The sequence below is a fragment of the Bos indicus genome, chromosome 3, assembly GCF_029378745.1.
Source record: "Bos indicus isolate NIAB-ARS_2022 breed Sahiwal x Tharparkar chromosome 3, NIAB-ARS_B.indTharparkar_mat_pri_1.0, whole genome shotgun sequence".
NCBI lineage: Eukaryota > Metazoa > Chordata > Mammalia > Artiodactyla > Bovidae > Bos > Bos indicus.
This window is the reverse complement of record NC_091762.1, coordinates 50,498,478-50,523,414: the sequence shown is the minus strand read 5'-3', so window position 1 is coordinate 50,523,414 and position 24,937 is coordinate 50,498,478. Positions and strand designations below refer to the sequence as shown.

At 37.2% G+C, this 24,937-nt stretch overlaps 1 protein-coding gene across 1 annotated transcript; it reads left to right on the top strand.

Moving 5' to 3' along the window:
* The first annotated feature begins 1,141 nt into the window (after positions 1-1,141).
* On the top strand, positions 1,142-23,740 carry DR1 (down-regulator of transcription 1). Its single transcript, XM_019957035.2, has 3 exons — positions 1,142-2,070; positions 12,746-12,909; positions 20,142-23,740. The coding sequence occupies exons 1-3, from the start codon at positions 1,851-1,853 to the stop codon at positions 20,286-20,288; spliced, it is 531 nt and encodes a 176-aa protein (XP_019812594.1). The 5' UTR covers positions 1,142-1,850; the 3' UTR covers positions 20,289-23,740.
* Positions 23,741-24,937: the final 1,197 nt, after the last annotated feature.

Sequence of the window (24,937 nt, the reverse complement as noted above, 5' to 3'; positions counted from 1 at the left end):
TTAAAGAACCTGCAAATGTACTGGAGAAAACGCTAAATGAAAAAAAAAAGGAACAAGTATGATTTCCTCAAGATGCGACATCTAGGGTTGTACACCAAAAGACAAAACTTTAAGAAAACATTTCAAACAACCCAGTTGCTGCCAGTGTACAACAACTGTATATGATTAAGTAAAGTGCCTAAACTGATTTAAATTTTATCTCTTTTACTTTTGAGAAATTGCAACACTCTATTTATAACAGCCTCTTCTTCAAAAAGACGTTGTGGCAAACTTACTTTAAAAAAAAAAAATGCAATTTTTGTAAAGAACTTGCCACACGTTTGCTTCCCTGGAAAGAAGAGAAAACCAGTTTCTTAACATACTTTAACCCACTTTCCCCCACCTTAGCAGAACCAATACATCACGGAAAACGTCTAAGTGGGAACATTGTAATTTGGCTCATTGTACACTACGCCTCTCCACTACGTTGGATCTTATTTTTAGTTTCCAGCTTAGCTGTCAATTAGTAGTGGCTGTCACTTCTCTGTTTCATTTCCCATAAACCCAGAAAAATGGGTGGAGGACCATAGAGAGCTTTGGTCCAGATAGTCTATTAGATATCAACAGTTTTTTCCTCAGGACGATGCAGCCCCAGGAAAACGGAGTTTTCCTTTTCCTACATCCCATTCTGGAACCTGGACTTCGTTCCTCTTCCTTTCAATCTCAATTCGGGCTCTTTAACGTTAGCACAGCAAGTTCTTTGAACGAAATCCAGCGCTCCTTTGTCTCCAAACGTGGCTAAGAAGGCCTCAGCTGGCCGAGAGAAAATAGTGGCAGCGATCCACCCTAGCCAGTACACCCACCCATCACAATCCGCTTCTGGTGCCGAAGCCCTGGCCCGTGCTCAGATGTCTTCGGTACCGCGAGGCGCGCGCTCGCCCGGTCACTATCCCTGGGAAGGGGCGGGACCCCAGAGCGCGTGCCGGTACTGCGGCAGGCGGAAGCTGCTGGCGGAGAAGACGGGCGGTTCCCGCCGGCGACGGTGGGGGAAGGGCGGCTGACACACCCGGAAGTTGGTCTGGAAGTGGGCTTGCGGGGGGGGGGAGTGGGTAACGTGTGGGGGTGAGGCTTCCGGTAGCGCAAAGGGTATCGGGAGAGGCTTCCAGTAAACCTTCTCTGGCCTCTGGAGGGACCACCGTTGCGGCGGCTTCGGCTTCCACGATCTGCGTTCGGGCTAAACGGTCACAGCAGACGCCGCTGCCGGTCCCCTTGTGCCTGGTTCTGTCCTTATTCGTTCCCAGGAGACCGCCCCGGTTCCAGCAGCGGCTGCGGCCGACATGTTGTGAGGCGGCGGCGCGGGTGTCTGAAGGATGGTTTGGCCGAGGCGGCGGCATCGGCTGCTGGCGGCGGCGGCGGGGGCGGCAGCGGGGGCTCCGGTTCTGTAGAGCCTTGCCGGCTGAGTATCCGCCCTGTTCCGCGGCCAGACCAGTGCCCCCGGACCTTGCCTCTGCTCCGCGCCGTTGGGGAACGGTTAGACGACAGCGCACGCCCCTCTGAGGAGACACGAAGGGGGTTTTCTAGTGCTCAGATTCCGGACCACCTTGCCTTCCCCTCCGACCTGGGCAGTGCTGTCCCCAGAATCCTCAACAACCCCCCTCCCGCCCACCTCCAACTTTGCTCCCAACCTCGCCTTAAATCTTTCACACACACGGGTGTTCCCCTCTCTCTCCAGCCACCCCTGGCCCCTTAATTTTCTGCACGCTCATCTCAGAGGGACTCCTGGATCGCTCTCCGAGGGCGGCCTTTTGAAAAATCGTCGTGGACCAGAGTTGAGGAGTTTTTAAAAGTCGGGGCGCGAGAGAGAAGGTGCGATGGCTTCCTCATCTGGCAACGATGATGATCTCACTATACCCAGAGCTGCTATCAATAAGATGATCAAAGAGACTCTCCCCAATGTCCGGGTGGCCAACGATGCCCGGGAGCTGGTGGTGAACTGCTGCACTGAATTCATTCACCTTATATCTTCTGAAGCCAATGAGATTTGCAACAAATCGGAAAAGAAAACCATCTCGCCAGAGCACGTCATACAAGGTAAGTGGTATTTGTGGGATTTTGTTTTAAAGAGGGGCCGGGGACAGCCTGCTGGTCGCGTGACGCGTTCATGTCAAAGCCTTCAGTTCTGTCCCCTGGTTAGTATTGGTAACTGAAAAGCCATTGCGGGCATGGAGGCAGCCGGTGCCTTCAGACCTCTGTAGTATTCTCGTGGTCCTTTTCAAACACCAAATGCAGGTGAGAGCTGCAGGCGATTAAGTCGGCTAACATTCCCCCTAAGAAAGTAGTAGTAGCGGTCTCAGCTTACAGCTAGGTAAACCTAAGCAACAAGAACTTTGCCTGCCTAAAGTGAAACCTGGATCATGACAACTGAGAGAGGAAGCCAGAAGTTCTTGGAGAATTAGAATTCAGACAGGAAGTTCAAGCTTGAGTGGAGAGGGCACCCGTTTCCCACCCGACCTTTTTCACCAGTGTAGAAGAAAAGATCAATTTTCAGAACATGAATAAAAATATTCTTAACGTGAATGTTCACAATTGTAAAGTTTATTAGTATTGACTATAGTATATTTTCCGCTTTAAAAATGGTTTCATGGTCCCTACCGTTCATCAACAAGTTGCTAAAGTACTCCAGTTCTATTCTGTAAGAAAGAAGCAGTCAGTATTCTTTAACCTTCCTTCCTTCCTTCCATAGCTTGCATTGTTCCATAGAGGTAGGTTTTTAAAGCTTGGGTTTAAAGACTGTGAGATTTTTTTTCGTGGAACATTCCCTTTTGTTTCCTGCTGTCCTCTCCGTTTAGCTGTATAGGCTTAAGCGTTTATTGAACACTTCTGAAAGTTTAACCATTTCTCCTCTTGCATCTTGGAAAGGATTTAGTTCAGTTAATAGGGCTTTGGAGGACCATATTCTGATGGTTTGTTTGTTTCAGCATTACTAGTCATAATGTTTTGGGAAGCACTTTTCTGTAACTGGTATATATAATCTTATGGGAAGGTTGTGGTCAATTTTGAAGTGATAGCTTGCCTTTTATAATAACCCAATTAAAATTCTAACAATTTCTGGATCGCTTTTGAAGTCAGAAAAAAAAGATTCATTGTTAATTTAATTTTGGTAGGCAGGCAGTTATCTACCATTTTATTGTTATTAACTTTTTAAAAGGTGACTTTCCTGTTATACTGAAGTAGAGGACACATCTGCTCATATTCACCATGTACAGTATTTTACGGTAATTATTGACAGAAGTATTTTGTCATTTCATTTTTGATTCTTACTGATATATAAAACATACTCTGACATTTCCATTTCAGTACATAAGGAGAAAAAGAAATCCCTAGGAAAAGGTATATTTGACTTTAAAGCTAGTCTTCTACTTGTTTAGAGTACTCTGGCAAGTAAAATGAAAGCCAAGTTGTCTATTTTTCCTCTTGTGTTTTTATTTTTACATTATATGTGCAATTGTCACAAATCTTTCACAAGATTGTCCTACACAAATAGCTGTAATTTCCTTTTATAATTCATAAAAGAGAAAACAGATCTTTTATCAACATTGCCTTTCTAATGAAAATTGCAAAAGATTTCAAAAGGATCTGCTTAAACATTTGTTTATACCACAGAAGTGGGGATCTTTCCAAAAATCTAATAATGCCTTACAATCTGTCTTCTTGGGTAGAGTTTATTCTTTTCTAGGATATATTTAGATTTCTGATTGACATGATGGAAGAAAAGTGCAGCTGTAGCTAGCAGTATGCTAGCTAAATAGCTCAACTTTGGAATATGCTAAATTCAGTTTAACGTATGAGTCAGAAAGTTCCAGTGAAAGCATTTTCCTTATGTACTGAGGATGATTTATTAATTAAAAAAATAATGTATTGAGCTGTTACAGCTTTATAAAATTACTTTTGTTTTCTTGTAACATTGCTGTTCTTAAGTGTTAGATAAGGATGTACATTTTAACCCCAAATTCTCCCCAGTTAGAGGGATAGACTTTATATATTTATAATCTCATATTGCGTAATAATTTAAAGAAATTTTTGTCTTGAGTGATTAAAATTTTTTAAAAGAAATCCTTAAGGTGTGTTTTTTTTTTAGGTGTTTAAGGTGTAATTTTATAGACTGACTGGAAAGCTGATTATGACATTTTTTAATACTGTTCTGTCAATTTGATTATTTAGGAATGTAAGATATATCCATGTAGAATAGTGTACATTTTAAAGTGGTTTGATTCTCACATATTTAAGTTTGGATTTTTTTAGTAATAAGTTTAATGAACTAGACTTTGCTTCAGGACATTTCGCTTGCCACTTTGCCTTCTCAGAGCAAATTTTGAGGCAGTTTTGTAAAATGCAAGCTAAAGTTGAACAAATTTTATTGCCAGTAAATCTGAAATTATATAACCTAGTTAAAATATAAAAAAATTTAATACAAATATTTTGCTTATTTTAAGAACATGGACTTGGCATTGAAGATAACATACACACAAATAGAGGGAGTTCTGCACTTAAAAGATGTTTTTATTTTGTTTCTGGGTTTCTGTGATCACATTCTTAAATGAGTTCTAACATGTTCTGTTGTATTATGGAAAGAACTGACATTGAGTGTTAAGAACTGCAAAGTATACTGTGAAGGGTTTGGCCTTAGGCAAATATGTTAACTTAGGTTTCCCCAGTTATGTATAAATAATACTTAATGGTATCAGGTATAATTAGCAATTACTGTTAGAATTGAGAAACTTATATGAAATAATGCTACAATGTAAAAACTTTATATGATACTGATTAAAATGTAAAGCTGAAGGTCTGTTATGTTTAACCTTATGTCATGATGCCATTTGTAAAGAGAAAGTGTAAGTAGGAATATTTTAAATGATATTTTTATTTCTGCATTTTAAGTCTGTTGCTACCTTTTCTTTCTTACTTTTTTGAGAATAGTAACTGCAAGTTAGTGAAAGTTTGAAAAAGTCTCTGAGGATTCACTTCAGCAGTTGTATTGCTCCAATCCCTCTCACGCTGGTACTTGGTAAAATACAATAAAAATGAGTCACTAGAAAAACAAAATGAAAAATTTTGATATTGCACTCAATAGAAATAAAATTACTGTCAAATTGCTATGAAGTTTCTTTTTTTCCCCAGCTTTTTGAACTATAATTGACATATAACATTGTGTAAGTGTAAAGTTTACAACCTAATGATTTGGTGTGTGTATATATTATAAATTAATTATCACAATAAAATTAGTTAACACAGCCATCACTTCACATAGCTGCAGTTTTGCTGTGAAGGCTCTTAAAATGCTTAGTTTGAGTTACAGTACTTAACTCATTGCAGACAATTACATGATGAAACAGTTATGATACAAATCCACAGACCATACTTTAAGTATCCTTGTTCTAAAGCTTCAACCACAGTCTGTTTTGGAAAGTGGATTTGAAGTAGTTTTGCAATCAGGGGATCTGAGTGATTGCAAAGAAGTTGTATTGTAATAATAGTAATAATAATGAGAATAGTATTGTGTTGCCTAGATAAGCATCCATACTGATACTTTTTTTCCTGAAGGGACACATGTAATTTACATTGAACAATTTATCGCACACAGGTACTTTTTAAGTTAGGACTTTACTATCTTCTTTAAAATCAATATGTTTTTTGTTTTTGTTTTTCTTCTGCCACCCAACAGTTAACTTTTGAATTGGCACTGTCCTAGATACTGCTAAGGATATAAAGATGAATGGTATTTGATTTTTGCTCTGCCATCCATCTCTCATTGTTGTCCCGGATTCCAAGGAGTGGTGATACCATAGAGATGGGATCCCCAAACCCTGGTTAGAACTGGGCCACACAGCAGGAGGGTGAGCAGTGGATGAGCAGGAAGCTTTATCTGCCACTCACCATCACTCGCATTACCACCATGGAAAAATTGTCTTCCACAAAACTGGTCCCTGAGGCCAAAAAGTTTGGGGACCGCTGCCATAGATGACATGATTCTTAAGGGTCTTTGTTAGGCCATTAAACCAAGAAATCACTTTGGCCTACCTTCTTTTAATGTATTTTAAGTGAACTACAGCACCTCCCTCCCCTAACGTACAAACAAAAGAAAGGAGAGAAATTAGAGAATGCCATTTTTTGTATTTTAGTTTCTTTAAATGAAAAGCATGCACTATGCATTTGAAGGATAAAATAATTCACACAAATTCATGTTATAACAAAACTTTTGGGGAGTACATCATTACTGTAAAATATAAGATATGCCTATGTTAAAATTGTTGTTGGGTGTACATTTTTACCTTTTTTTTTTTTTTTTTAAGTAGTCATAACTGTCTTTCAAATTGAAAAAATATTGCTAAGGGATTTTCCCCCCTAATATGCTGTGTGCTTTTCTGAATACAGTTTTAAGGTAGATATCAGCATACCTCTGAGAAACAAGTGATATGTGTTTTATCCACAAATTTAAAAATAGATGTACTATTATTCATTTTATTTATTTTTATTGTTTTAGCTTTTACTCTGAGATCCTTAGGGCCAGGGCCATCAGCAGTCCATAAAATCCCTTTGTACCAATTGGAAAAAAATACTTCTTCCTTGAAAACCTTTATTACCATCTGACAGAAAAAGTGCCATAGTAAGAGTTTAAATCTATGATGTTTACAGTATGAATGGCTTTCCCAGATACATTGCTGTTGTACACTGAACAACCTGCACAGCTAAGATGGTCCTGTTTAGGAGACATTTTCCTTATCCTTTTTTTTTTTTTTTAATTTTATTTTATTTTTAAACTTTACATAATTGTATTAGTTTTGCCAAATATCAAAATGAATCCGCCACAGGTATACATGTGTTCCCCTTATCCTTTAAGATTCTCCTTTATGTAAAATGGGGGTATTACTACTGCATGATAACAGATGTAAAATATCCCTGTTTCAGTTCAGTTTAGTTCAGTCGCTCAGTCGTGTCGACTCTTCGCGACCCCATGAATCGCAGCACGCCAGGCCTCCCTGTCCATCACCAACACCCTGAGTTCACTCAGACTCATGTCCATCGAGTCAGTGATGCCATCCAGCCATCTCATCCTCTGTCGTCCCCTTCTCCTCCTGCCCACAATCCCTCCCAGCATCAGAGTCTTTTCCAGTGAGTCAACTCTTCGCATGAGGTGGCCAAAGTACTGGAGTTTCAGCTTCAGCATCACTCCTTCCAAAGAAATCCCAGGGCTGATCTCCTTCAGAATGGACTGGTTGGATCTCCTTGCAGTCCCAGGGACTCTCAAGAGTCTTCTCCAACACCACAGTTCAAAAGCATCAATTCTTCGGCGCTCAGCCTTCTTCACAGTCCAACTCTCACATCCATACATGACCACAGGAAAAACCATAGCCTTGACTAGACGGACCTTTGTTGGCAAAGTAATGTCTCTGCTTTTGAACATGCTATCTAGGTTGGTCATAACTTTCCTTCCAAGGAGTAAACGCCTTTTAATTTCATGGCTGCATCACCATCTGCAGTGATTTTGGAGCCCCCCAAAATAAAGTCTGACACTGTTTCCACTGTTTCCCCATCTATTTCCCATAAAGTGATGGGACCGGATGCCATGATCTTCGTTTTCTGAATCTTGAGCTTTAAGCCAACTTTTTCCCTCTCCACTTTCACTTTCATCAAGAGGCTTTTGAGTTCCTCTTCACTTTCTGCCATAAGGATGGTGTCATCTGCATATCTGAGGTTATTGAGATTTCTCCCGGCAATCTTGATTCCAGCTTGTGTTTCTTCCAGTCCAGCGTTTCTCATGATGTACTCTGCATAGAAGTTAAATAAGCAGGGTGATAATATACAGCCTTGACATACTCCTTTTCCTATTTGGAACCAGTCTGTTGTTCCATGTCCAGTTCTAACTGGTGCTTCCTGACCTGCATACAGATTTCTCAAGAGGCAGGTCAGGTGGTCTGGTATTCCCATCTCTTTCAGAATTTTCCACAGTTGATTGTGATCCACACAGTCAAAGGCTTTGGCATAGTCAATAAAGCAGAAATAGATGTTTTTCTGGAACTCTCTTGCTTTTTCCATGATCCAGCAGATGTTGGCAATTTGATCTCTGGTTCCTCTGCCTTTCCTAAAACCAGCTTAAACATCAGGAAGTTCACAGTTCACGTATTGCTGAAGCCTGGCTTGGAGAATTTTGAGCATTACTTTACTGGCATGTGAGATGAGTACAATTGTGCTGTAGTTTGAGCATTCTTTGGCATTGCCTTTCTTTGGGATGCTGTATCCAGTTAATCATATTTGTTAGCCAAAATGTGTTTAAAATTAGGATTAGTCAGTACAGTTTTGAGATTAAATTTATGGCTGCTCTTGTTGAACCATTTTTTTGAGAGTACAGTGTGCTCAGTGTTGAGAGCACAGCTTTTTCAATAATATTTAATGTTAATCTTGGATTTACTTGCAATTTTCTTTTGAAAGCAGTGTTCTCAACCTTAATGATTTTTTAATATAAATTTATTTATTTTAATTGGAGGCTAATTACTTTGCAATATTGTATTGGTTTTGCCATACATCAACATGAATCCACCACAGGTGTACACGTGTTCCCCAATCTGAACCCCCTTCCACCTCCCTCCCCATACCATCCTTCTGGGTCATCCCAGTGCACCAGCCCCAAGCATCCTGATTCATGCATCGAACCTGGACTGGTGATTCGTTTCACATATGATATTATACATGTTTCAATGCCATTCTCCCAAATCATCCCACCCTCACCCTCTCCCACAGAGTCCATAAGACTGTTCTATACATCTGTGTCTCTTTTGCTGTCTTGCATACAGGGTCAACCTTAATGATTTTAATAGCGATTCTTTTTTCTTTTTTTTAACCTAGGCCCTCCATGGTTTAAGGTAGATTGGATTGAAGTTTTTAATATGTAATTTTGAACTCATGACATTTTGAAGAGTTGTCTCTCTATTGCATTGATTTGTTAATTTTGTGAATTTAATATACTTGTTTAGCTAGAATTTAATGGGGTGGTAGTAGCTGTGTGGCTTCCCTGTTGGCTCAGTGGTAAAGAACCTTCCTGCCAGTGCAAAAAGTGCAGGTTTGATCCCTGGGTTGGGAAGATCCCCTGGAGTAGGAAATGGCAACCCACTCCATTATATCTTGTCTAGAGAATCCCACGGACAGAGAAGCCTGGCGGGCTTTAGTGCATGGGTTCACAAGGAGTTGGACACATCTGAGTGACTAAACAACAACAGCAACAGTGCATAGCCGTACATTTATTTGGGTCCTGTACACTTACTAGCGTACGCTTTAAAATGTAAGAGAAAAAATAAATAAATTTAAAAACTGAACATGAATAATACATAGTCCAAGTTAGGTAAGGAACTCCTCCGTGTTGGACATTGTGTGAAATGCCTTCAGTTAATTACTTGTTGATTCCTCCAACCCTTAAAGTAATAAAGTACGATAATATAATAATGAATGCTTTATTTTGCTCCTTCTGTGGGCTAAACTCTGTTCTTAGCTCTTTGTTTATATTAATTCATTTACTTTTCATAACAACATGATCTGATGAAATGTAGCTACTCTTGTTCTTGTTTTCTAAGAACAGGGGTGAAAGAACTTAAGTCACACAGCTAATCTAAGAGCTGGAAGTCAATTCCTGGCAGCCTTAAGGGCTGCATGCTTAACCATTATAGTGCTTCTGATTGTAGGAAGATGTTATGAAATAGACACTGTTCTCATTTTAGAGATGGAAAATTGAAGCATAGATATTAAGCAACATATCCAAGGTTATACAAATACAGTGAGAACCAAGTTTCATATTCTCTTTTCAAAAAGGGGAGATTACTTCTGTATTAAAGCAAGAGAATTCCAGAAAAACTTCTATTTCTGCTACATTAAAGCCTTTGACTGTGTGGATCACAATAAACTGTGGAAAATTCTGAAAGAGATGGAATTACCAGACCACCTGACCTGCCTCCTGAGAAGTCTGTATGCAGGTCAAGAAGCAACAGTTAGAACCAGACATGGAGCAACGGACTGGTTCCAAATCAGGAAAGGAGTATGTCAAGGCTGTATGTTGTCACCCTGCTTATTTAACTTATATGCAGAGTACATCATGCACAATGCTGGGCTGGATGAAGCACAAGCTGGAATCAAGATTGCCGGGAGAAATATCAATAACCTCAGATACGCAGATGATACCACCCTTATGGCAGAAAGCGAAGAACTAAAGAGCCTCTTAATGAAAGTGAAAGAGGAGAGTGAAAAAGTTGGCTTAAACTCAACATTCAAAGAACTAAGATCATGGCATCTGGTCCCATCTCTTCATGGCAAATAGATGGGGAAACAGTGGAAGCAGTGAGAGACTTTATTTTTGGGGCCTCCAAAATCACTGCAGATGGTGACTGAAGCCATGAAATTAAAAGACGCTTGCTCCTTAGAAGAAAAGTTATGACCCACCTAGACAGCATATTAAAAAGCAGAGACATTACTTTGCTAACAAACATCCATCTAGTCAAAGCTATGGTTTTTCCAGTTGTCATGTGTGAACGTGAGAGTTGGACTGTAAAGAAAGCTGAGTCCCAAAGAATTGATGCTTTTGAACTGTGGTGTTGGGGAAGACTCTTCAGAGTCCCTTGGACTGCAAGGAGATCCAACCAGTCCATTCTGAAGGAAATCAACTCTGGATATTCAATAGAAGGACTGATGCTGAAGCTGAAACTCCCAATACTTTGGCCACCTGATGTGAAGGACTGACTCATTTGAGAAGACCCTGATGATGGGAAAGATTGAAGGCAGGAGGAGAAGGGGACAACAGAGGATGAGATGGTTGGATGGCATCACGGACTCAATGGACATGAGTTTGAGCAAGCTGCACGAGTTGGTGATGGACAGGGAAGCCTGGTGTGCTACAGTGCATGGGGTCACAAAGAGTTGGACACTGCTGAGCCACTGAACTGAACTGATTTCTGTCTAGAAGGATCAGGCAAGCTTAATTTGAAGACAGAGTTTGATCTGGATTGTGAATGAATTACTGTCAGCATGAATGTGCGAAACCAGTGCCTATTGGGAAACACTTAGTGGTCAGGTTTAGCAAAGTATTCAGGGATTTAATGGCAGAAATAAAGCTGGAAAGGTAGCTGGGGCTAGATCCTGGAGGATCTTGTTGTAGGGCTAAGGAAATAAAACTTTTCTTTAGATTGTAGTGGGATACCATAAGTCATTTACTAGCTTCTTTTGATATTATTTCCAGCCAGTATTATTGAAAATATACTGCTATGCTCGTGCCTTTAAAAAGAGAAAATACAAATGAAAAACTTTGGCTTCTAGCATTAACACTTAAAAAATAATGTCTATCAATTCAAGTAAAAAATTTAGGCTGCCTAGTTTTCACTTAATTTCCTACTATACCCCCAAGCTCCTTGAGGCCAGGAATTAGGTGGTAGTTAATTTGGTAATTTGGTAAATAGAACTCAGAATAATGTCTTATTGAAATTTGGGAAGGGTCAAAAGATGGGATCTCTTAAGTTAAAATTCAAGTAGTAGCAGTCTACTTCTTGACATCAGGTTATTTCTAAAGATGGTTGATGAAAACAGCTTAACATACAAAATAATTTAAAACTGTAAAATCACTCAAAATGCCTTTAAAAACCTCAGCTTACATGGGAATGTACATTTTAAAGGTATATTTGGTATTCTCCATGAAAAGCAAATTCAGTGAGAACTTAGGGCATCTTTACTGAGGGAGCCTGGTTCATCATAACTGTTGAAAGTCTGTAAAAATAATTTAAGTTCATTTACTATGTTTTTTATCACCTGTATTTCATTGTTGGTTCAGAAAGCAAAATATGACTTTGGGGCATTAGTCAACATACAGAAAACTATATAATTTTAAATACTGTGAGCCAAAAGGAAATTTTATGCTTTGTCTTTCTAGATTACAGAAGGCTTTATTTTCTTATAAATTTTTCTTTCTAAATGTGAAAAAATAGAATATTTTGTTGATGTTTCTTTTATCCTTATAGTCTTCCCTTATCTCAGTTTTTTTGCCACATCACTTTAAATATTTTTGCAGTATTTCTTGTAAGTTTGATTTTTCAGGGTCTTTGAATAAATTCCGAATTTCATAAGTTATTTCCAGCAGTATTTCTTAAACTTGGCAGGTTGAGTGTCTTTGCTAAAAATAGTTTCCTGTTGGTATATTAGACAAAAGAACTTAACTATTCTTTCCCCCGTCCTACTGTAAGTTAGATAAAGCTTATGTTACCAGCCTACTTTTTCTAAGCCGTTTTATTAACAAGTATATTCCAAATATTTCCTTTTTTTGTATTCTTTAAGAATATGACAGACTTAATGATTTATTTACTATAAGTGGTATAGGAAAAAATATTTTCTTAGTAAAACCACATGTTCTTACATTGGGCCTTTTTTTTCTTTCCTCACAGGAAATGCTTTAGTTTTTAAAAAACTAAAAAGAAAAGGAAAAGTGAAGGCCTGTGCCTTGATATGTTCCTTAAGTTTTAACTAATTTGCAATCTGATATTAAGAAAGCTGATAAAATATTTTGTCTTAGCCATATGGATGATTATTGTGCACTGTAAAATAGGTAAAATTATTAGAAGACAATAGTCTTCCCCTCCAAATACCTCCCCCCACCCCCCACCCCCATTGGCAAGCTTCACAATGGTGAAGAAAAAGTAGTGTTTTATCACTTTCTGATGTTTTCATATTTTCATTTTCCCAGCACTAGAAAGTTTAGGCTTTGGCTCTTATATCAGTGAAGTAAAAGAAGTCTTACAAGAATGCAAGACAGTAGCATTAAAAAGAAGAAAGGCCAGTTCTCGTTTGGAAAATCTTGGCATTCCTGAAGAAGAATTATTGAGACAGCAACAGGAATTATTTGCAAAAGTAAGTAACACATATTAAATTAATTTCATGTGAATCTGACCCTTTTTGAACACCAAAATCATAGTTTTCTAAAATCATTTCCCAAGTCAATCTGCATGTCCAAAGAATTTTGTTTTTGTGGCTGATTGTTTAATCATAGAGTCTGATGTTAGATCTGGCCAATTTGACTCTATTTGGCCAGCTGTTTACTTTACATAAAAGTAAATATTTGCAGCAACCTGTTTTCTGAGGAGAACAACTCCAAATGACTACTGAGACTTTACTTTGATGTTTTTTTCAGGCAGAATGACCATTTAAAAGCATGAAAAGTATACCTAAACATTCGTAAGATTTAAACTGATGGACTGGTGAGAAAATATTTTATCAAATTTTTAGACGAATGGCATATTAAAAAAACCTGACTCACATTTACTTTTTAGTTAACTTAGGTCTTTACTACACCTTTAAAACACTCTGATCTTTAAAACTTTGAAGGGTCAGTGGAACAGAGAAAGGCAGAAAACTTTTCTCCTTTTTTGCTTTTTTTATTGTCCAGTCTGTGGAGGATTAGCAACAAGAACTATTTGTTATTTCCCTCTGTTTTTTAAAAAAGGAGACCACCGGGAGCTGGAATTGAGTGGAGTTTGTGACTGCTGCTGCTGCTGCTAAGTCGCTTCAGTCATGTCCGACTCTGTGCGACCCCATAGACGGCAGCCCACCAGTTTTCCCCGTCCCTGGGATTCTCCAGGCAAGAATACTGGAGTGGGTTGCCATTTCCTCCTCCAAGAGTTTGTGACTAGCCTCTCAGAATTTCTCCAGTGTTACTGCTCTGCCATCTTCTTGGCCTGCCTTAGCCCATTGTCAGAATCCTGGATACCTTCTTCATTCCCTTCCAGGTCCCTTGGTGACAGTAGAAACAAGCTCTGTAATGTATTTTGGATCATCCTTCTGTGGAAGATCATATTTTCCAAAGATGACTGCTATAGTGTCTCTTACCCTTCATCTCCATGGCTCACTGTGCCTTTGTATTATAGCAGAGGCAACAAAGGCTGGCAGCATTCATTATCTGATAAAAATACCTAGGGATGAGGATTAGGAGATGAAGAATCCCATGCAGCATGCAACACAGCTTCCGCGTGGAGTGAGTAACACAACAACCAATATGCACATATACCCCGTGCTGATGCAAAGAAAAAGCTTTCCATCAATCCTTTCCATTCAGGCATGGGATGCACTGGGCCTGGTCCAGAATACACACAGGCAAGAACAAGAAATTCAGAGGGAAAAATTGTCCTTCGCTCCTTCTCTGCCAGGTTCCTTGAAGCTGGGGAGAAGGTAGTTACAGTGTACAGTGATTCTTTTCTTTTTTTAAAAAAAATTATTTATGTTTGGCTGTGCTGGGTCTTCATTGGTATGTGAACTTTTCTGTAGTTGCAGTTAGCAGGAACTACTCTGTAGTTGCAGTGCTAGAGCTTCTCCTTGCGAAGGAGTCTCTTGTCATGGAGCTCGGGCTCCAGGGCGCACGGGCTTCAGTCGTTGCAGCTCCTGGGCACTACAGCACAGGCTCAGTAGTTGTGATACACAGGCTTAACTGTTCCATGGCATGTGGGATCTTTCCGGGTCAAGGATTGAACCCGTGTCTCCTGCATTGGCAGGTGAATTACCACTGAGCCACGAGGGAAACCCTACAGTGATCCTTGAATGACTGAATATTCACTCCATGTAAGACTGAGAGCTTAATAACCTCGTCATTAAGAATGCAGATCACTGTCCAAGGCTAAATTTATCATCAGGGACTGAGATATCTTAATGGTATTTTCACTTGCTCTTCTCTGTACCTCCTTCCTACTTACCCTGCAAAGGCAGGAGCAAGGAATTACGAACTTGAAGATTTACAAGAACAGCTTAAAAAATAGTCCATTCCATTTCTGGGTACTACTGAAATGCTCAGATTGCTCAAGCAAACTGTCTGTAAGTACATACTTTTTTGAAATAAAGCATTGAGCTCACTTTCCAGTGGGAAGATCTTGAAATTTCGACCTAAATCACTGGGTCAGAGGTGATTCTGTGGTAAAGAGGATGTAAAATAGTGTTTCAGTTCCATAGAGATACATATTTAATCATAGGAATAGTGCTTTGTGGTCCTTTTTAATTGTCTGTCCCTGCCATTAGTTTGTAAGCTCCCTGACGGCTGGACCTGTTATTAATTGTATCTCTAGCACCCATCTAACATGGAAACTAGCACAATATTTGTTGAATAAATGACTGAGTTAAATTGATGAGTCAGGGAAGCACAGAACTGTAGGGGTGGAACAGACTTTTGAAATCATTTATTTCAGCCTTGATCTTCCAAATTATGATTCTGAAGTTTGAGGAGGTTCAAGAATCTATTCACCATTATGAAAAAAAAAAGGGGAGGGGGAGAAGTGGGGCTATTTTTCCCCTACAAAGTTCTGGCTTCTCATTTGAAAATGAAAGACAGGTTTGGTTTGAATAGAAGAGGTGAGAATTGCTACAAGTTACTATAATTACTATTAGAACTAGGAAATACCATTTCAGGTCTTTTCCAGATTAGCTCATTAACTACCAGTTTGGTTTATATTAAAAAGTATTTAAACAGTCTTATGGACTCTGTGGGAGAGGGAGAGGGTGGGAAGATTTGGGAGAATGGCATTGAAACATGTAAAATATCATATATGAAACGAGTTGCCAGTCCAGGTTCAATGCATGGTACTGGATGCTTGGGGCTAGTGCACTGGGATGACCCAGAGGGATGGTATGGGGAGGGAGGAGGGAGGAGGGTTCAGGATGGGGAACACATGTATACCTGTGGCGGATTCATTTTGATATTTGGCAAAACTAATACAATTTTGTAAAGTTTAAAAAAAAGAAAATTCTTATCAAACATCAAAAAAAAAAAGTGTTTAAATTTTAAGTTATCAAGCACTAGACACCAGATACCATTTAAACTGATAAGGAAGATAAAGCTTACCAATGTTTATTGAGTTCTAACCATGTGTTAATCATGTGCCAAGTGATTTACCAGTATTATTTAATCCTGACAACAACATAGAAAATAGGTGCTAAAGTAGAAAAGCCTTTGAGGTAGGCACGACCACATGCAAACAGTGTTGTAATCCATATGAATATGAGATACCAATGGAGGATTGAAAGTTTTTTAAAAAAGCTATTGGCTATTATTTATTGAGTCTCTACTATGGTAGATCACCTACAGGGTGCCAAAGTAAATATTTGATGAAGGGAAAGATGCTCTGCTAAATACTTTATACACTTTGCAGAGTTTTTAATGAACAATACAAATTTTATTGTACCCATTTACACTTTAAGAAACAGACTCAGAGATGGAGAGACTTGCATGAGATCATTTGTTCTACAGATATTTATTAATAAGTCTTCACTATTTACCAGATATAGTGCTAGTTGCTAATCTTATAATAGTGTAAAAAAAGACAGGGTTATGTCTTTATGAAGCTTAGTTTATTGGAAAGGATCGACTTAGACAAAGGAAATGGGTAAATATCTTCTGACTTCAAAACCTGTGCTCTTTCTACAATACTGTGCTAATACTCTAGCCACCATTTTGTTTACTTAAATTTTATTTTGGAACTTTTAAGTAGAATGAATGTACTTTATCATTTCTATGACAAAAAGTTGAATGAAGGAAATAATCTACTGGTTGCAAATTCTGTCTTCACTTTTCTACCCTTGTCATCTCTTTGTTTGTTTTTTTTTTTTTCTCCCTTATCTCCTTTCTGTCTTGCCCTGACCTATGGATAAAAAATACCCTGGTATTTCTTTGCTCTTGTGAGAAAAATCAGAAGAGAAGTAAAATTATTGTACCTGCTTAGTACTTTTCCTAGAACACATAGTATTAGTACTTTAGTCTTAAATATGAATGGAACTGATAAATTATTATACCATCTTTTTCATAACTTTCATTTCACTTAATCATTTAGACTTTATTTTACATACTAACAAAAAGCAGCCTCTTTTGAAGCTGTCTTTCAGTGCTAGCAGCAAATGTTTGAAAAGGAAGTACCAGTAATATGTTGAGGTTCGTTAACTGTAAATTGTAAATGAATTGTATTAGTATGTGGGAGGGGGAGTCTTAAAACATAATGAGAATTTCCAGAAGAAGTGGGTTAGCAAGTAATGCCTATTTACTTCCCTTTCACTCTTCCATTTTAGAAGGAAAATACTTTGGATGGATTGGGTAAGAAGCAAAACGGAAGGAAAGAAATTAGAATAAATACCACTGAAATTTTTAATTTATGGACATGAATACAAATAATATTTATCAATCAGTATTGATTTTAAAGGTATCAGAGTGCTTTTTGTTCAGTGAGGAAAGTATGGGTGCTGATATGGGGCAATGGTACCTAAAAAAGTCAGTTAAATTTTAAGTATAACCAGTACATGTCTTTGCAGATTATTGAACAAACTACAATATAATGAACAAACTGAGATAAAGCAGCTTTGCAAATAAAACCTGTGTAGAGACTTGAGATTATTTGAAATTTTTTTGTGCCACAAAATTATACCTATTTATAGTTGATTAGGCCACAGAGTAGGTATTCTTAAGTTGATTAAATTGATATATTTGGTTTGCCGTACGATTTTCAAGTATTTTCTGTGAAGCATTCTTAGTCTGTTTTGAACTCTGGGTATTCCTGCCATAATAGTAAATATGCCTGTGTATTATGGAAATATTTTCCATATTTCTTTATAAAAATAGGTAGAAGTAGTTACTAGAATACCTAAATTTTATTTTAGGTATTTTAATTTCCTAATTTAATCTTTAATTTCCTAAACAAACACAAAAAACATTTTCGTCTCAGAGGGGAGGTGTAATATAGATACCTTAACATCTGTTATATGAGATTGACTACTCATGAGGAAGACATAAAGAGATCCCCAAGTACAGATTTTAATGTAGAAGTGTGCCAGTTACTAAGCAATTGTTTCAGCATGAAACCCCCTTCCTGTGCTAGCTTTGAGAATGGGCCCAGTAGTCTGCAAACAGTGTTTCTGCTTTTCTAGCTGACTTCCCTAGACTCTGCTGCTAGTGGGGGGCTCTGAAGGGAGATTACATGGCTGGGTGGAAGAAGGCACTTGTTCCTTTCTTTTACTTCCAGTTGGCTTCAGGTTCCTTTGAGCAATGCAGCAATGCTTCACCCTGGCTGCATCAGTTTTTTCCTGTAGCAGCAACTGAATCTGGTTTGCAGTTTCTCTTAATACTTACAGAACCAACCCGAACATGCATCCCCTTCCTCAGGTATGTGGGTCTCAAACCTTGGGGCCCTCTTCTAAACTTAGAGATGGTAGTACCAGCCAAATATACTCCTTCAGAAGTCTGAGTTTCAGGTCTGTGGTTTGCTCCTCAAACCTTGTAAGTTATAAAAATTTCAACCTCTTCCCTTGTTTCAATTTTAAGGTTGATGGCTGCTTCCTGTAGTTGCCATGCACAAATCTTAGTATTTGTTTCTTGCCTCTTTGATTACCTAGTTATCACCTTTATACTTGATTACTGATCTTTTATATTTACATTCTTTCTGTTTCCCTATCTAGTGTGACTTCTATCTCCTTATTAGACCCCAAATAATACTGGAAGGAGTCAGGAACAAACTTACTGATGAAATAGTATTTCAGGAGTACTTAAAGGAAGAGAGGAATTACAGTAGGTGAAAATCAGATTTCAAAAAGATTGACTATCAGCATGAGTAAAGTAGCAAAAATGGGAGAGTATGAAGTATAATTGGAAAACATTTTATGTTATAGGTGGGGGTTTTTTTTGTTTGTTTTTAGCACAAGGGAAATGCTTTGAAAGAAGATTAGAGAAAATATAGTAGAGCAGACCGTAATTTGGAGGGTCTAAATTCTAGGCTGAGAAATTTGGACTTAATTGGTAACAATTAAATGATTTTTTTATATATTAGAATTACCCCAGGGAATGTTTGGATAATAAATTCATAACATTATTAAGAAAAGTTAGAAATGTACATGGTAAAAAATCTTAAGGTTATGCTGAGCATTATTGTTTTCCCACAAAACATTCATTCATTCAGAAATCCTTGGGGCCTGTATGTTGGGAAAGCAACAATGAATATGGAAACGTTTTCTATTCTCAAGTCTAGAGGAGAAAAAAGATAATATACTCAGGTAACTAGAGAACAAAACAGATAAGTATGGGAATGCATACAGAATTATAGACTATGAAATAGAGCGGAGAATGTGACCTAGAAAGATCAAGAAAACTGATGTGTGTTTTAAATACTGGCAAGCAATTGGCCATTCCTAAATGAGGGAATGAGCCAGGCTAAAAGATTAATTCTGAAAAAAGGCAGAAATGGAGAAACAGCATTGTTTTGGTAAACTCTTAATGGGAAATTATGTGATTTTTTTCAAGAACAGATTCATTTTTCCCTTCTTGGTATGGTTTTTCTGCTAATAGATGAAATTAAATTGGGAAGGAACCATGTAATGCATGTGGATGTACCTTGGTTTCTCAGATCTAGTGGTGGTTTTTATAGAAGTTATTTCAAATGAATGGGTTTTAACTATCCTACTTAATTAAATTCAGTACTGGATAAGTATTTTCACTAGTTTGTATGTGGGAAGGGTATGTTCTGTGTGTGTGTGTGTGTGCGCATACATATGTGTGCATTTATAAAGAGGGGAAAGGGACAGAGGAAGAAAGAAATGTATCTATAGGGTAGGAAACTATGATAGAAACTTAAAAGAAATATCAAGATAGCTATTGCATTCATGTTCAGTACTTTTCTGTAACAGAGGTACTGTACTAGTGAAATTCTAAACCACAGATACAATTTTTAGATTGTAAGTATTTATGTCAAAATTATAAGTTGAGAGGGCGGAAGAGTCAAGTGAAACAAAAGAGAGGCAAACACAGGGAAAAGAAAACCAAAGAGAGAATGTTGTGATTTTTCTGTGAACTTTTTTAGGCTGTCTTCAGTTGAACCATTATGTGACATAAAAGGAAACTTTTATAGAAAACTTTTATGGAAACTTTTGAAAACTCTTCTTAAGAGAATTGAGAAGAAGCAGTCTCTCATTATATTTTCTTACAGAGTTCATGTTGTCCTGATGTACAGCAACTACAGTGGTTGGAAAATACCCAGTTTAATAATGACTAAGTTTATGGTTGGCTTAATATACAAAGTGTGCATGTTACAGGTTTAAAAAAAATTTTTTTTTATGTTTTTTGTGTTTAGGCTAGACAGCAACAAGCAGAATTGGCCCAACAGGAATGGCTTCAAATGCAGCAAGCTGCCCAACAAGCACAGCTTGCTGCTGCATCAGCAAGTGCATCCAACCAGGCAGGATCTTCTCAGGATGAAGAAGATGATGATGATATCTGAAATTCACCAGCTGAGTTTCTATTTCCTTTAAAATGATTTTCCCTGCACAAGAAAACAGTGAAAAAAATGCTTATCTGTAATTTTGCATCTTGGTGGACTTGCCATTGGTATTCTAGGATATCTGCTGTTAAGTTTCATCTGTTGTGTGCTATTCATGTAAAATCTGTCTCTTTGAACTGTTGAAAATTTAAGGTTCAGTATAATATCAATTTTGAATTTTTAATGGTGTTTATGAAATTTTAGATAGCAGTGAGTGTTTGATCAATAAACAGTGTTACAGAAAACTTCAAGTTTATAAAAATACAGTGAAATTTATACAGAAGCTCTAAATCTTCATTTGCATTTCCTCTGCCCTTTTAACTAAACTAAAAATTGGGAATTTTAAATTATTGGGGGGAGGTGCTGTGTGATATAGTAGACATTAGATCAGGTTGGTGAAAAAGCTCAGTTTTGCAGTATCTGGATTTTGTCTTTTAAAATGAGTATATGTATACAGGCAATAAACATACATGCTCAGATAAATATACTTGTTTAAAAAGATCTCAAAACAAGGCATTCAAAAATTAGAAAGGAGTATGTTCAATAGTAGTTGTAAAATTTGGTAGGTTATGTTTTCAGTTTGTTTTTATTTTATGTAGAGCTAAAAACTTGTTTTATTATAGCATAATTCATCTTTAGCTACACTATTACATTTCAAAGCCTGCCCAGTTCTGAGGACTGTCATGATTCTTAGTATTTCACTCCAGTAATCATTAATAATATTACTTGCTTAGTCCATCTTGTGAAACAGTTGCTTAGGTTGCATTGGTTGGTTCACGAATATTAAGACCTTTCCTAGGGGAAAGAAATGACAGTTAATGAGCATGCTTGTTATAAGAGGGGATTCTTTTTGTAATTTAACTTGTAGTTATAGTTTCCTTGTTGTTTGTTTTTAGCATTCCTTTTACAGTTTCTTGACTAGATGGCCTAGAATGTCTAATACTTCCTTTGAAATGGCATCATTATCTCCATCATAATTGAGTGATAGCTTTAAAAAATGTTTTGTTTAAGAAAATGTGTCATAATTGATTAGCCCTATATGAAACATAAATAATTTTAACCTGCTTATTAAAAGGGAAAAGCTTTAATTTGGTTCTAATAAGTAAAGTATGATAGTGATTTTTATAGGAATCCAGTGTTTTGAAGAACTGGCCTATTGTGTTTATATTTTGAAAACAAAATGGAAAAGCCACTTAAAATAGTATGAAGTAATCTAAATTACTATGTCAGTTGCCAAATCATTTAAATTTGTGTATTCACCAGGTCTAAAGATAGATTGTGGCTGCTAGAATTCCAGTTTTAATTGAAGAGCTAAATAAGTCAAATGTACAAGTATTAGATTTCTTAATGATCATATTTTGCAGTTTTAGAAAAAGTGAAATATTGTTACACATTTATTAAATACACTTCTTCCATGCCACAAATAGGTTAATCCTGCTGAATGTTTTGAGTTAAAGTTGATACTGTATCCATGAGTGCGTTTGAACAAGATAGAAGGGATTGTTTTTTTAAAAGTTTAAGTACCAAAGGTAGTCTAGTCTAAGAAATAATAAGTTAATAAGTGTTGGCTTTTCTAATTTGTACTGTAACATCATTATACTTTTTATTTTAAGTATATCTGTTTCTTAGGAAAAAACGTAGATATTTTCCAGACCTTTTTTTTTTGATGCAGAGTTCAGGTTAATATTTTACTGCATCTGATAATGTATTATATGTTCAAATCCTAGTGACTTTCATTTTGACATTCTTGTGATTTTCATATGCTGTATTCTTCAAGCAATAAAATCTGATGTGTTTTATAAATTGTTTTTATATTTAATGATCTGTACAGGTTGATGGCATGAGATTTCTGTTATTACCATTTTTACTAGTTTCAAGAATCTTAGGCCCCCCAAAACAATTCTGATCTTTAGGTATATAGTACTAGACTTTCTCCTTTGTTTACTGGTTTTTCAGAAAATGTGGTTTTACTTGTATTTTTGTAATTTATAGTCTTAGGATGCAGGCATAATAGAGCTAATTCAGCAGTGTTTTAGTTTATTTTTTAGCAGTGAACTATTATATTGTGTCTTTTGTTGAGATTTTTAAAATCTTTTGGAGAGAGAAACAAAATTTTTAGTATTCTTGAGAAATAAAGTTATTGTTTGGTAAGTATTTCCCCACCTCCTTGAATATGTCTGTCTTTTTCAGCAGCAAAGGCATCAGAAAAGGCATCAGCTTTTAAAATTATATATACCATACATGTAGGAAAGTACATAAATAAGGGTTTTCACAAATTAAATATAATTTTGCCACCTTCAGATTAAGAAACAGTATTATGAACATCCCAGAAGCTCTCCTCTTGCCCCTGTCTCCGCACCTTCTTCCTCCCCAGAAGTAACTACTATTCTGACTTCTAAAATCAGTTTGCCTGTCTTTTATTTTATGTAAATGCAGTTATACATAATACACTTTTTTTTGCTCATTGTTTTATTTTTGAGTGTATTGATTTCCTGATGCCACTGTAACAAAATACCACAAATCTAAGGGATTTAAAACAACCCAAATGTATTCTCTTGTAGTTCTGAAGATCAGAAATTCAAAATCAGTTTTATTAGGTCAGAGGCAAGATTGGTTCCTAAATCTGGAAATTGTAAGTGGAGAATCCATTTCCTTATCTTTTTTCAGTTTCCAGTGTCTTCCTATAATCCTTGGCTTGTGCCTTCTTCCTCTGTTCAAAGCTTCTGCTTTTATCATCACATCATCTTTCTTCTGTAGTCAAATGTTCCTCTGCATCTACACTTAGGGCCCACCTGGATAATCCAGGATAATCCCCTGTGTCAAGATCATTAATTTAATCATATCCACAAGATCACTTTTGCCATATTAGATAACATTTACAGGTTTCAGGGCTTCAATCCTAGGTATTTTAGGAGGTAGTTACTTAACCTGCCCAAGTGAGGTTCATTCATATTGTTGCATGTATTTGTAGTTCATTCATTCTTATTGCTGAATAGTATTTCATTAGTTTATTTTTATTATATGCAGAATTTATCCGTTCTGTCATTGGTGGGCATTTGCGTAGTTCCTAGTTCTGGACTAGTATGAATAATTCTGTGGAGAACATTCTTACACCTGTCATTTCGTGAGTATATACATGCATCTGTGTTGAATCTATACCTGAAAGTGAAATTGTTGGGTTAAAGGATGTGTATATATTTGGTATTTAGTATGTACTGTCAGTTTCCCAAAGTGTTTGTAAAAATGTACCATTTTAATGTGTACTATGATAATGAATTACTATAATGGTCTAGTGACCCATGATGTTCAGTAGTTTCTTGAAATTTCTAAATTATACCAAATGAGTTATACTTGCTACAGCAGGTCTGATATTTAGTATGATACAAGAGAAAAATAAAAGCATAAGTATTTGAGTATCTTGTTATTGACACAGTAGTATTACGCATTCATTAGTTTATTGCTCCTCAGAAGAAATGTAAGTTTTAGGTAATTATAAACATTATGTTGAGTTTAAAAGTAGTATCTTGTAGAAAGTCCATGATTTAGGTTTTAATTGAATTAAAAATTTTTTGTTATAACTTTAATCGGATTCATAGATACTTCCTCTTATCCAGTGGCCACTGGAAAGGATTAGCCAGTCCACATGGGATAGGCACTGCCTTGCACTGGCTTCACTTGGATTTTTTTTTTCCCATTCTTCTCTGTCTGTAACACCTTGTCCCTTCTATTTTTCATCTTGTCCCATGGCATAGAGTATCATGGTAGGACTGGCCGGGGTAAGGAGAATGGTAGCGTAAATAGCCTCTCACCTACCCCCACTTATCATAAACATAACCATTGATCCTTGTCCTGTAAACTCAAAATAAAAGACCTACCCTTAGCATATGTGCTGAAACTAGCTTTTTCCTATAAAAGATGTAAATGAAAAGAGAAAGTAGGGAATCAAAGGAGGTAACTTCCATTTTAATCAGTTTCTACCAGAAATCAAGCAACTTAGTAAAACCTTAGAATAAGATCTTAGAAGAGAGTTCCCAACCCAACACTATAGGCATTTTGGGCCAGTTAATTTCTTGTTGTGAGAGACTATCCTGTGTCTCATGGGAAGGTTAGCACCATCCCTGGCCTATCTACTGGATGCAAGTAGCAACTCCTGCCCCCCAGCCCCATTGAAACAACTTAGAAATGTCTCCAGACATTGTCAAAGGTCTCCTGGGGTGCAAAATCACCCTTGTTGAGAAGCATCACCTTAGAACATCCAGGTTTTTACTTTCAGGATAGAGTACTAGGAGAAAGACTGAAACTGAACCTCTGTTGGAAGAAAAACATGCTGTCAGAAAAAGACCAAAAGAAACAGGACGATATGGAGAGAATAGGCCCAGGGTTAAAATGTATTTCTAAAAAAGTCAAATCTTAAAGGTGGCTCTTAACTTCACATTTGCAGATCCTTTTGCCCCCTAGAACCCTAAGTCCAGTTCTTTGAAATCTACTTCCTTGCTGTTTTTAACTTGGAGATCCTAGTCACACCCAGTTTAAGACAGATCAGGTATACCATCTCATTACTATATATATATCTTTTAACAATCATGATTTTATTGTAAACACCCGAGTGC

Coding starts and splice junctions, on each gene's coding strand:
- DR1 (XM_019957035.2), top strand. CDS start 1,851: ATGGCTTCCTCATCTGGCAACGATGATGATCTCACTATACCCAGAGCT. Junction 2,071..12,745: donor GCCAGAGCACGTCATACAAG/GTAAGTGGTATT, acceptor TCATTTTCCCAG/CACTAGAAAGTTTAGGCTTT. Junction 12,910..20,141: donor AACAGGAATTATTTGCAAAA/GTAAGTAACACA, acceptor TTTTGTGTTTAG/GCTAGACAGCAACAAGCAGA.